The sequence below is a fragment of the Zosterops lateralis genome, assembly GCF_965231275.1.
Source record: "Zosterops lateralis genome assembly, chromosome: 8".
Lineage (NCBI taxonomy): Eukaryota > Metazoa > Chordata > Aves > Passeriformes > Zosteropidae > Zosterops > Zosterops lateralis.
The window spans coordinates 16,825,777-16,838,900 of record NC_139768.1 but is presented as its reverse complement, the minus strand read 5'-3'; the positions used below and the strand labels follow the sequence as shown (position 1 = coordinate 16,838,900).

The window sequence follows — 13,124 nt, the reverse complement described above, 5'->3', positions numbered from 1 at the left end:
CAGTGGAGAAGTCCATGTCCAAACGCAGTTCATATCCCTTTCTCCTGACTCCACTTTTGAAAGTAGATGTTTGGGCTAAAATTCATGCTTTTATGTCAAAGCAGAAGCAAAAAACCAAATGTTTACATCAAATAGTCAATAACTGCAAAGTTTGCAGGTTACAGTGTTCTAAACTGCAGCAAAGCCTTGAGGAGGCCTAACTATGGGGCAGAAGCTTAAATAATTAAATATTCTACCAGTTACCTCCAATGAACTTTGAAGATAGGAGAGAGCGAAATATCAAAAATTTTATTACAGAAGCAGGAATACAATTCCAGCACATTGTAGCTGACTTCAGGTGATCCCAGGAACTGCTTACAATGCAATACAAAAACAGAGTCCCAGTTTATAACCGACTCCTGCCTTTTCTTTTGCTTTTTAAACAATTTGCCAATAGTAATAGCACAGAGAAGAAATCAATAAGGCATGTTTTCTATCTGCAGTATGGTTATCATAGTCTGGAGCATGATTTGAAAGTAGGTCACTGCATTCGTAAGTGCTTTACTTGGTTCTGGTACAATATAAGCGCAGTAAGATTGTGGACAAAGTTTTCTGAGTTTCACTCTCAGGCTAGATGCTGACTTTGCTTTTTCAGGAATGATTAAACCCAAATAATTCTCTTATAAATACAGAAGAGAGACATGCAGTGTTTCACAACACAACTCTGTGGGAGGCTGAGCATCCTCAATTCCTATTTAGTCAGTAGGCACACTATACCTCTCAGATCTAGCAAAGCTAAGTATAAAGGATTTGGTATTCATAGTTTTTCCTGAAACCTCATGCCTTTTTTATTTGTACACTTCACTATCATCTACTACTGGTTACCTCTTTAGTTCTATGAACCTACTCAATATGTCAGTAATGGTGCTGTCCTTATTTGTTTATCCATTTTTAACCAATCCAGGAAATGCTGCCATGGCCTTAATGATATGACTAATGAACATCAGGTTTTTCAAGAGATTATGTGAATTTAAAAAAGGAAATGTAGCTTTTCATTTTCCTGGATAGGTTGTTAACTGTAAACTTAACATCTTAAAATGCTTTATTCGAAAAAAGCCATCATATTAAAGAGTGGTTTTGTGACTCCTCAGAAAACACAGCCAGGGAATAGTTCAGATGGGACTGAAAGGTATACTACACTGCCTCCTTTTCAGCAGCCTAAACAGAGAAACCACCCTTTCATAATTTAAGGATTTCAATTCAAAAAGGAAAAAATCCACTAAAAGTGGTACTCAGTAATAAAGACTACATAGTAAAAAACAACAGATGTTTTTTCTCACTCATGCTGGCTAATCTAGAAGTAAGAATTTCAACAAGTGGCACTGACTTGAAAATAAGCAGTCAGCCAAGGCAATAGATAGAAGAGGAAGTCATGCATGAATTCTCACCCCAAAAATATTTTACTGTTGTGTATATAACTTTGCTGACTCTGTTCATCAGTTAATAGTAAATGATGATTTTGAAAGATGAATTCTGCAGCTCTGTAGAATATGTGCTGCTATAAATAGCCAGACAGCTTTCAGAGCCGGTATGGCTACATCTGGGCTTAGATGGCTCTGGCTCTTTTCCAGCTCTTATGCAATTCCAAAGGTGGGGTCCAACCTCCTGCAAAACCAGGTTGGTGGCAAAAGGTGACAGAAGAGCACTGACTAGCCAGAGTACCTCATTCCCTACCAGCTGTGAAATTACTCCTGTAGTTTTGACACAGCTTCTCAAGTCTGAATAGGTCAAACAGTGAACCTAAATATTACCTATTTACATAATAATCCTGATCCTATGTCCTCCTACCCTGCATTTGGACTTGACAGACAAGGCTGCTGTCTCATATACTCCCATGTTCAAAACTGTTCTTGCTGCTCTTCACCTGTAAATGGAGTCAGGAACTGCCCCTGTGGGGAACCAAGGAAGCCTGCCAGTCCTTTGGAAACTTGCAGTCACAATGCAGGCATGATGATACAAACAGCTCAAGTGTCATAAGCCATTTACTGAGCCTCTGCCTTATAAGAAGTGATAGAAAATTTACACCCAAAGCGGCAGGGGACAAAAAAATAAAATGTAAGCAAGCAAACATGTGTCATTCTCACCCTCAAAATATTATGGGCAAACCCAAACAAAATTAAAAGAAAGACCCTTGTAGTTCTGAGCGTTACGAATTACTCTCTGGCCCTAGTTTACAATGTTCTTAACTCATATCTATACTGTTAGAAATGCACTATGAGGGAAAGAAGCAAAATACAACTTTGCAATAAAGACAAATCTCACTTTTGTGGAATATTATTTACAAGGAAATGACAAGAAGTATTCCAGGCAATGGAGCATATACCATTCCAAAATGATTTAAAACCCCCTGGTCACGTGAAGTTGGAAGGATAATTTTACTGTGAAAAGATAGCAAATAACTTCTGAGTTGAAACTGCTTGAAAGCTAATCCCAGTAAATCATTGAGCTCCTTGGAGGGCTCTCCAATGTGACACTCAACAATTAATGGAACATGTTAAGAACACGTGCCTGATTTTACTCCAACAGGAATAAAATTTTACATAATAATGGGCAGAAGACAACACAAATTTTATGCAGTATTCCTCTGCAACTGCCCCTGGAAAATCTGTTTTGCAGTCTATCCTGAACATGCTGAGATGTTTTCATATACTGGAGTAAGCCCTCAAGATGTGAAGTACCTTACTAAGATGCTGAGCATTGTTACCTCTCATTGGCCTTGATTTTAGGACAGTGGTCATATGCAAGACAAGGTCCTTTGCAGATAAGACAGGACAATCAAAGTATAACTTCCAACTGCATTTAAGAGTTTCAAATGTGGGACTCATGTGCAAGAAGTCAAGGGCCTTGGTTTGAACTCCAGCCCTTGCTTCGTTTCCCAAATGATTGCTGAATAAGAGCAATACATGGCTGGACTCCAAGTCTCTCACAGAATTAATAAGCCTCTCTCCCATTGATAAGGTTTTCCTAGAGAGAGCTGAAGAAGTAGCAGGCAACACGCATTGACAACAAGAAATATTTGTACACTGTATGAAGACCACAAATCCAAGCTTTCTTCCACTGGCATGTTAGAAAATTAATGCATCATGTCCACAGTTCTGAGAGTAAGACAGGAAAGAACCCTTTGCACAAAGAGCTGTTCCTACCTTCTCTTTGAGCTCACTCGTTTCCTTGATGAAACCCTCTCTCTCCTTCTCCAATTGGTAAATGATCTTCCTTTGTTTCTGAGCTTCTATCTTATAATTATGGATTTCTGATTCCAAGTTCTGTTTTGACTGTTCATGGAGCTTCACCAAATCTATCTGTTTCTGAGTAGCATTTGTAGCCTTGATCAAGTTCTATAGGGAACAAAAAATAATGAGTCTTGAGCCGAAAAGGCAACACTGTTACCCCTATGACAAAAACAAGCCATTGTAAAAGTGGATTATGGACTTTTCAGTGTCATTTTTCCTTGTCTAATTTGTTCACTTGAAATACTTGAACCCCAAATATGATTTAAAAAAATGAAATCTCTAGCACAGCTGCTAAATAGAGGTTTTTCTGATTTGAAGTTGAAACACAAGTGTCTGCATTACAAAATAAAATTGACAGGATTGTTTACAAGTGGATATAACTAATGACTGGAAAATCCTTACCGGCTTTAAGGCATTTGGATTGTAAAGCATGCCAATTGGCAGTAACATTAACAATAAAGCCAAATACACTTTTTTTCTCATGTTTTAAATAGAAAGTTCAAGCTTGAAATTAACCAAGCTTACTTTAAAATTTTGCATAAAGATTAAACAGAAAACATCAACATAACATCTTTACAAAATCAGCCTCCTGGTCCCACTTTAAAATTTCTTTCCCTGTACAAAACAAATATTTGTTACCTGTCAAATCAGAGCCTTTGCTAGATTCAAGACACAGGACAGTGAATCTACACCAAACAAAGCATGTCAGAAATCATCTCTTAGCATTGAATTTAGTAGATAACACTTGAGGACTGCCCATAAACATGAGATGCTATACTGCAGTACAAGAACCTTGGGCTGATGGGAAACAATCAGTATGAAAAATAGATCTAAAAGTGAGGATTACTACCCAAACGGCCTGCCAAGCTGCAACACAGTGTATCAACACTCTGGTTGTTCTTTTATTAGCAAACACTTAGTTTGCCTAGATTAATACTAAACTTCATAAGATACAGAGTGTAAAAGCACAGATGTAACAAACTCTTCGGATATCAAATAATGAGTTTGCAATTTGAACTCCCTGACGGTTTATATGTTAAAACTTGGAAATCTTCTGTTGATGGATACTAACAATATTTCACTGCACAGAAAAGAAGTAGTTTTTACATCTCCTTAAGGAAATCTGAAGGTTTTAACCTAACATTATGAATTCTACATTTCTGTGTTGCTCTGAATGTTTAAGTTGCAAGCATTTCATTCTCAAACTGTGAGGCTTATCAATATGACCAATGCAGACTCACCTGGTTTAGCATATCCCTCTCCCTCACAAGCCCATCTATGGTTCTCTTGTCAGTCTCTGCCTGCTTTTTGGCTGTCTCTAACTCTAGAGAAAAAGAGGAAAGAAAATGCATTCTGGCTTCAAATTGTACAGCTGTTAAAAATGCAGAAACTATTTAGTGGACTTTTTTTAAAGCCTTGACATTACATGGTCAGTTCAAGCAGTTGTGAACAGGTTTCACAACCCTACATATTGGCTGATGTTAATGCTCAGAAAACAGATCCACCTATCTCTGAGGGACCCACCTTTCTCCAGTCTGATTATTTGATTTTTTAGCATGCTTTTTTCATGTTCTGCATCAACTTTTTGTTCCTCTGCAGTACGTAGTTTATTCTGGAGAACATCTCTTACTTTGCTCAGCTTTGAAATTTCAAGGCGCATCTGAGCCGCTTCATCCTCTACCTCCTACAGAATAGCAACAGGGAAGGGGGAGAGAAAGCATCCATGGAAAGAAAGAAGAAAATGATTTTTTGTTTGGTGTACACTTACTCCATGAAGCTCAGGAAGAAAAGATATAAGTGCTGTGGGTCATCTGCAGAAAGATAAATAGCTAATAGAACAATACTTAAAATAATTTAAACAAAGCCAGCTTGGAAAAGGAAAATGATAATCAAATCTTACACTTTAATGTGGAAGATGATCAATAAAGAACCTCCAGCTGCAAACTTTACACAGCACTACCCAATTAGTTCAGCAGATTAAAAACAGGCAGTTCTATTTTCATTAGAAGTATTAGGCAGTGACTGTGATGAGAAAGATAACTGTAGTGTGGTCTGATTGCATGTCCCTAAGCAGCAGGTATGTATTATCCCCACCTCTTTTATAACCTATGGCTTTAAAGAAAAAGCAAAATCTGGAGTCCGTCTCACTTGCTATACAATAGAGGGAAAAATAATCAACCAAAATACTGCATAACTGGTTACTGGAAAACATAATCAATAATCACAACAGTCTTTTTTCTTTTAAGAAATAAGTGTAACTTTGTATAATTCAGTACCACTGTTAGGTTTTACAGCCATCACAGACTACAGCGTTCCACTTATAGCCTCAGATACTTACTGTGAGATGGGGAATCCTGCTATGAAGCATCCTCTGGGAGAATGGGCATCTCCTCAGTTCTTATTGACAATAACCTTCAAGAGGTTTAAGAGTACTTTGACAATTCACATTGCCTAGCACTCAGCACACTGCAGGATGGTATTTCTGGCACAATCCTTACAAAAACTGCACCCCAGATCATGGCTAGGGCTCTTAAGCTTTAGAAGCTGGCTTAACTACTAACTGGGCAGTATCTTCTTTTTTTTTTTGTTCCCAGAAGTTCATGTGTATGACTCTAAAAGTTCCATCAACTTTTCCTGAAATCAGGATAAGATTGTAGAATCAAAATCCTCTGACACTCTAAAGTCCCAGATGTAAGTCATATTTGTAAAGTTTTAAATAACAATGGTATTGGTAATGATAAAACTGGATAACCTGGAAAAGACAGTAATTTGTTTTAAAAATAAGTTTTAAAAAATCCTTTGGTTTGCCTAATAAAATACAACAGAAAGAAAGCTCCTATCTTCCTCCATTAAGGATCCAAATCAGAATCACCTACGTTGTATTAATTGTGAACTGACCTTTTAATCTGTCAGGGGTTAGTTTCTATCAGACTAACAGTCTCTGTTGGCAAACAAGTTTTTTATTTAGGTGAATTAGTTATACTCAATAAAATTCAAGAAGATATTTATTTTCTAGCTGAATTTTCTAATGTTTAGTGTTTTAACCCCAATGGTGTCACAAAATGCAAGATATGGTAAATAGCATGATAGCATCCAACATCTATACATTACCCATTGTCAAGTGCTCTCAAAGTACCCTAAAAATAATAGGCAGGAATCCTTTAATTCTTCCTCAACTGAAACTCATCTGCTTCTGAGTTGTATAAAATGACTGTTAAGTAATGTGAAGTCAGGCAACAAAACCATTTAGATCTGAAAGTAAACATCATCTTGGTTACTTATATTTAACTTTCTCAGCGAATACTGAGGGAGAAGAAATTTTAGTGTTGAAAGCAATTCCCTTCAGTGGAAAATATCCAGGACACCATTGTTATAATTTATTAACATTTTTCAATTAATTTTGGCAAAATTAAAATTTTGTTAATCATTATGAGAAAGTCATTGCTCTTATTTGAAGACCTCAGGATTGAAAAGTGACTCCATGTTTGGAGTCTTTATCCTTTACGAAAAGAGTGTGTCGAGCATTTTGGTTCATGTGTTTTACGAAACTCCTCCAGGAGAACAGGTGCTACTTGGTCAGATGACAGGGTTGGAGACACCATGACCAGGGTACTGCCATAGAAATAATGGCATCAGCCTAATCTGTTCCTAAAAACTGCTCATGTTTCCTCCAAAATTACCCATGGGGAACTATCAGGAAAAGAACTGAAGTCATCCCTGTCCCAAGGGTAAGGTGTCATTGGAATGATACAGCTGGTAGGATGCACCTTCTGGAACTTACCTTCAGTTGTGCTGTCTTCTGACCAATGTCCTTAACCACTTCATCAATCATTGCACTCTGCTGCTCACTCTCTTCTGCAAGCTTTTGATATTTCATCTTCATTTGCTCAAGTTCATTACCAGCTTTTTCATTCAAGATCTGTTAGATTAAAGAACAATCCTATTATTTCTTCTAAATCTCATTACATATCTACATACACCTCAAGACAGAACCATCCTCCTACCCAGGAGATAAAAGCTGCTGCAGATTCTTGTCTGCTTAAAAGCCAGTCTTCACTGTTGATGAAGCTACTAATACTACTAAATATGATACATGGTCATAATGACATGGAGAAATCATAATTTTAAATTAACAACACATCCAGCTGTTTTCTGGAAAGCTTAGCAGGTCTTTATTGCAGGTCGTAGATGGATATTTTACTTCTTGTTAGGCATTTGGCAACCATCATATAATACAGCTTGCTACATACAGTTACTGAAAATGAGTATGTGATTCAAATCACTTCAATCAGCAGAGGGCAGGTTAGCTCTGGTTTATGATCAAGCATCCTACATTAATGTGCTGATAACATTTATCGGGGTACATGGTTTGCTGAGACCAGGACAAAGCATTTTTCTCTTTCATTTGTCTTCAGTTAAACATCTGGAATAGTGGTTTTGTGGTTTCTATACAGAACATATATTTCAATATTGGAGCTACCAGATTTATCTTCTGCTTGATGGAAATTTCCTTGTAGGTATCACAGATATAAATGAGAAAAGAACAACCATCATATTTTTCACTCCTGATGAAGTCAATATATATTGCGCCCTTAAAAAACATGAATGGAAGGGAAGTAGAATCTAGTGTAAAAACAAGGAATACTCTTTTTCATATTGCAAATGTCAGGATAACACTGTTTTAGGCAATCCTTTATTGAGTCTTAGGGGTGGGATAAAGCTTATAGCAGCTGTATCAAACCATTTTCAATGTCATTCAAGAAAAGGCATTTCATTAGAAATTTCTAATAAAATAAGAATCAGTAAGAATAAAAGTATAGCAGGCATCACAAACAACTACAATTCAATTGAGACAATAACCTGATGAAATTTCAATAGCTGTGTCACTCTATCCTGACCCTTGCAGAGTTGGACAGCCTATGCTCTGGACAGACTTCTAGCAAAAGACCATTCAGGGCCTTTACAGACACCTTCAAGCCAGTACAGGCAAGGAAGACAATGCAGCAGTCTGGTTAATTAACCCACACACAGTACTTTATGTGAGCTCTTGGTTTCCAGGACAGTTTGGATAATTGAATGTCCCTAAACTCTACACTTTGAAAGGCAGAAAGAGACTTTAAAAAGGAGGAAGAATGGAACAGAACCAGGAATTGTATATACAACGTGATTGCCATGGCATATGATGGAGCTGCCCTCCAAAGCTGCATCAAATCAGTGATATTCAGAGAAATAATCAAGTCTTCTCTCTATCTCTTTATGTTGAGTATTTTATTAAGACTTTGTGTTGACTAAAAATTGGTGCAGACCTCTACCTTCTCAAATGAGGGACCAGAAGGGAAGAAAAAGCCATAAAAGTCATAAATTTACAAGACATACACAACTCACAAGGAAGTTTCCCTTGAGGTAGGATTGCTTTACAGTGATGAGATCTCCCCTGCCATTTACTGAAATTGCTTCTCCGAGAGTTTCTCAAAGTCAGGGGAAATGGACTGAAAACCTGAAAATTCACACACTTGCAGAACACTATGTTAGGACATGTACAGATAAAGTTTTTAGAAACAGAATGAGGAAAATCAATCATAAAGGTTTATGAAGACAGTTCCATGCCCTTTCACAGGCTCAAGAGGCAGATAAAAATCATTGTGAAAGAGAAGAAAGAAGGGGATGGAGGTAAAATAATTTTACCAATGCCACTAGACACAATCAATAGCAAAACTGGCAATATAAGCAGAAGTCCAACCTGGCAGTCTCCTGCTCCTATAGATCATTCATGCTCTTCACAGACTTTCTCATTTGCTGTGATTTTTCAAGATGAACAATATCATTGCAATCCACTACCAATTTCTGTGAGAAATCTATCTGAAATCTGTCAGCAAGCTTTACATACTTATTTATTAGTAAATTACTATTTATATAAAAATAAATATTTATTAAAATTTAGTAATTTAAAATAATCTACCTCCCTCTCCTCTCAGGAAAATCCATTTTCTTCTTAATTACACATTTTAGTCTAATCTTAGACCTGACGAATACAGTGTGCCATGTACTCTACCTTTTGCTCTCTAAGATTATTTTCTATATTCAGTTGCTCCTCTTTGTAATTCTCTATTTGTTGCTGTAACTTCTGGACCTCAGCTTGCTTGTTATCCATTTCAGCCAAAAGATTTTTCAGCTCAGTCTCCATTTTCTCCTTCTTTCGTATCTCTCTTAATTCCTCGCTTTGACGCAGTTGGATTTCTTCCTGAAGCTATAATAAAAGAGAACAAAGCAATTTCAAATTCTGCTGCCTTTTACTCAGGACAAGTCCTCTCACCTCTCTGACTATGCTTGATTTTAAAAACAACTGCAACCACCGCTATATGCCAGGTCTTCTTAGAAGTAATAACATTTTCTAATGGTCGAATAAAATATTCTGCATGAGGGCCCTATTTATTGACTACAAAAATTTGTTAAACACCAGTGAGTTCACCCAGACAAAATTAAAAAAAATTCACAGTTCAAACATAAAAGCATTCCTCTGGAGATGCAGTGGCACAAATGTCTTTACTAAGTTACTTGCAAAGTGGTACTTTCTCAATGCAGCATTAAAATTAATTGGGGATTGATGTTGTATTGCAAGGATTTTTTATTATTATTCTCTCTGACTAGCAGCAACATTTATAAACTGATATTAAAGGAAAGAGAGAGGTGTCAGACCAGTGCTCATTCTCACAACTGGCCTCAATCTTTCTACTCTCAAAGTTCCTATGTGAGAACTCTGAAAGAGGAACTTTTTCTCATATTTAATAGACTGTCTTGTGACTTCTGCTCCCTCCCTCCACAAAAATTTGATGGAGCAGAATCAGCAGAGAGGAGACACAGGGGGCTGATCCATATGGAAATATTCAGTTCAGCCAGGGACCAGCAATTGAAAGATGTTCTTTGCTTAAAGATTTCTCCCCCTCTGAGCCCACAGATGAAAAGTTGCCAGAACTGACAGGGTCTTCAACAGGATCTTCAAAGAGACATTGTCATTTAAGCAGTCTGAAGTGGAGAATAATTTCATACTGGGAGAATGGGAGGTGATTACAAATGCTGTAAAAATTCTGTAAATTTAAGGGCTGATGAAGTGAGTATCAGAAGATTAAGGCTGCCAAGATTCAACAAGTTTTGACTGTTTTCTCTCATGCCCACAATGCTGTCAGAAAAACAAAGATTTTATATTCTCTTCTAGTACACTCCTAGTCATCTGCTTTAGAAATAGAAACGATTTCTGTGCATGAAACCCAGACTGATCATTACTTTCCTATTTGTGATTTATAAAAAACTGAAAGCAAAATGCTTCTTCTACCTCTTCTCTGTTCTTTGTTTAACTGTGATTTTCTACTCTTCCTTTCTCCTGGTGTCTTGCTCCAGCCCCTATTTATATTCTACTTTAATTCTTTCATTTCTCATTATTATGCCTATATATTTGATATATCAGAGTTCTGTATCACATCTTCCATCTTTTTCTACTTTCAATTCAGTGGCTATTCCACTGATCCTCAACCTTCTCTATCTCTAGCTGCTCTATACCTTTCAAGAAAGCCATACATACTGATCACAAAGAACAACTGTCTAATCAGATGGTCAGAAAAACAGAAAGCTTAACTTAATGTAAAGCTGAGATGGAGTATGACTGCTCTCTACAGAAAAATGTGTGGTGAAAAATTTGAGCTCAAAAACAGTAATCCAGAATCAGTGTAAAGAAGAAAGTAGGAGGTCCCTAAACATTAAAAAAGTAAGGACCTGGAAAAGCTCCCCATAAAGAAGAGGAGAGAAAATAACTTTATTATTTAAGTCAGATTTTGATACATTCTTAAAAATGATGTTATCTCATAATATGGCAACCACTGCCAACAGCAAAAGACCAAGAATCTCCATTCCAGGTCTATATTCTAAGTGTCTCTCAAGGCATAAGGATTTATAGTACAGAAAACATCCCATTTCTTCAGCATTAAAGATGATTACAATTCACAAAAACCAACCTTGGCCTCACTGGGTATTGGGAAGCTATGGAAGCAGCTGGTACATGACAATACACTTTGCAAAGTACATAGCCTGGAACTACAAAAAAATATAAAAGTCATTCACAGCAGAGTCCATTCAGAGGACTCCTGAAAATGTTCAAGGTGCAAAAGAACAGGTAGTAGCATACTAGTCACTGGAGACCAATGGCAAGTGTGGAGAAAGGCTCAGGAAAAAGCCTAAAATCACCACCTTGTGATCAGTACAGACCTGCAAAACGGCTTGCTCTGCCTCATTTTTTGCCTTCTCTGTTTCCTGCTGCTGCTCTGTGATTTCAGTGAGACTTTGACGTAACTGCACAACTTCTGACAACAGTTGGTCTCGCTCCTCTGTTACCTCTTCTTGAAATCTTAGCAAATCTTGAACACTGGAAGCAAGGAATAGTCAAGCAGTGTCACAAGCCATTTCTGTTCTTCCTTCTATGCCAGAGAAAAACTAGTGAGAAACAGTTGAATTTGGTTTTTTTTCTTTTCATTTTAACCTCCTCTGTATTAAGTTTGATGGTCAACTGAAATATATGCTTTATCTACTGTGATCACCACCAACCAAGTCAAAACTCTTTCTTGTCATATCACATCCTCATGGGTCTGAATAAACCTTCCCTTTCCCAGAAAGGTAAGAGGGAAAAGAAATTCCCTCTTCTATGCCCACTGCCAAATTAGTCAGGGATCAAAAATGTGACACTGTTGTAACCAGTCTCTCTGCACCTTACCTGACTGGACACCAAACTAAGTTATGTCTTACAGTCACATAATCTTAAAAAAAACCAGCTGACTCTCTTTTTTGACACATTTACAATATGAAAGGAAGTCCAAGCTACGGGTTCAAGCTCAGACTTAAAAAGCAGCCTAATTGCTCTAAAAGATTATAGGGTTTTCAAGGCTGAAATCTTCAAAAGAGTTACTTAGTCTCATGGCCTTGTCACTGGAGAGAGTATTTAAACACAGAACTGGAGGGCAATACAGGGGGAACTTCAAGAAGAAATTGTAAGCTGGCAGGTCAAGCAGGGACTCTGGGCAGAGCTGGAAACAGGAGTGAGGTGTTGGCAAAGTAACAGCTCCTGGTTCTTGCAGGAAAATGCCAAAAGGAGCCAGAAAGAGAAGACTTTAAGGAGAGTCATACTAGGGGGAGGTTGAATGACCAAGCTTTTAGATCCAAGGAAAGCTGTTAAACAGGTCCAGAACATTTCAGGGACAAAAGGTGAAGGAGTGGATTTCTCATGGACCCGGGTGGTTTATGTGCTGGCACATTCCTTGGAGGGGAAGTGTCTGAGCACACTGATGACCTCCTGGTTTTGCAGCCTGGATACACAGAGTGCAGAGACGAGCATGTCCCATACATATCCTGCATGCTATTATAAATAAATACCTTAAACAGTGTGAAAATTTCAAGGCACAATCAGGAGGGCAAATCATCAGCAATTTCAGCAGAAAGTGCACAGACCAATTTATGGTCAATACACTTAATCTTATCTTTGAGTTTAACTTAATGTTACAGCATAAGCAGTCTCTGAGGACCTGCTGCTCCAAACAGTAGATTCTGAAGGGCTCCTGAGCAGCTCCAGAGGATGATTATTATGTGCACAATGCAGTGGCTTAGAGGCTCCATCTCAGACTAGGTCCCTCTATGTGTGTTTGGTTAAAAAAAAAAAAAAAAAAACAACAAAACATAATCTTGAAAGTGTATAAATATAAAATACAAACAAGTACATAGACAGCGTTAAAGCCTTATAACAAAGCTAGTGTTCGAACAGAAGAGAAATTGAGTGTCCTGCTTTCTTGATTTATCTACTTGACCTTGCTGCTGTGA

The 13,124-nt window shown here is 37.5% G+C and overlaps 1 protein-coding gene across 1 annotated transcript in view; it reads right to left on the bottom strand.

Moving 5' to 3' along the window:
* The window catches only part of CFAP58 (cilia and flagella associated protein 58), a gene marked incomplete at both ends in the record, with an annotated part of 52,100 nt that overhangs the window by 31,906 nt on the left and 7,070 nt on the right, over nucleotides 1-13,124 (bottom strand). Inside the window, 6 exons of the mRNA XM_083867013.1 lie at nucleotides 3,183-3,374; nucleotides 4,511-4,593; nucleotides 4,794-4,953; nucleotides 7,051-7,188; nucleotides 9,322-9,516; nucleotides 11,526-11,682. Of these exons, the coding sequence (XP_083723139.1) occupies nucleotides 3,183-3,374; nucleotides 4,511-4,593; nucleotides 4,794-4,953; nucleotides 7,051-7,188; nucleotides 9,322-9,516; nucleotides 11,526-11,682 (925 nt within the window). The remainder of the gene's footprint in view (nucleotides 1-3,182; nucleotides 3,375-4,510; nucleotides 4,594-4,793; nucleotides 4,954-7,050; nucleotides 7,189-9,321; nucleotides 9,517-11,525; nucleotides 11,683-13,124) is intronic.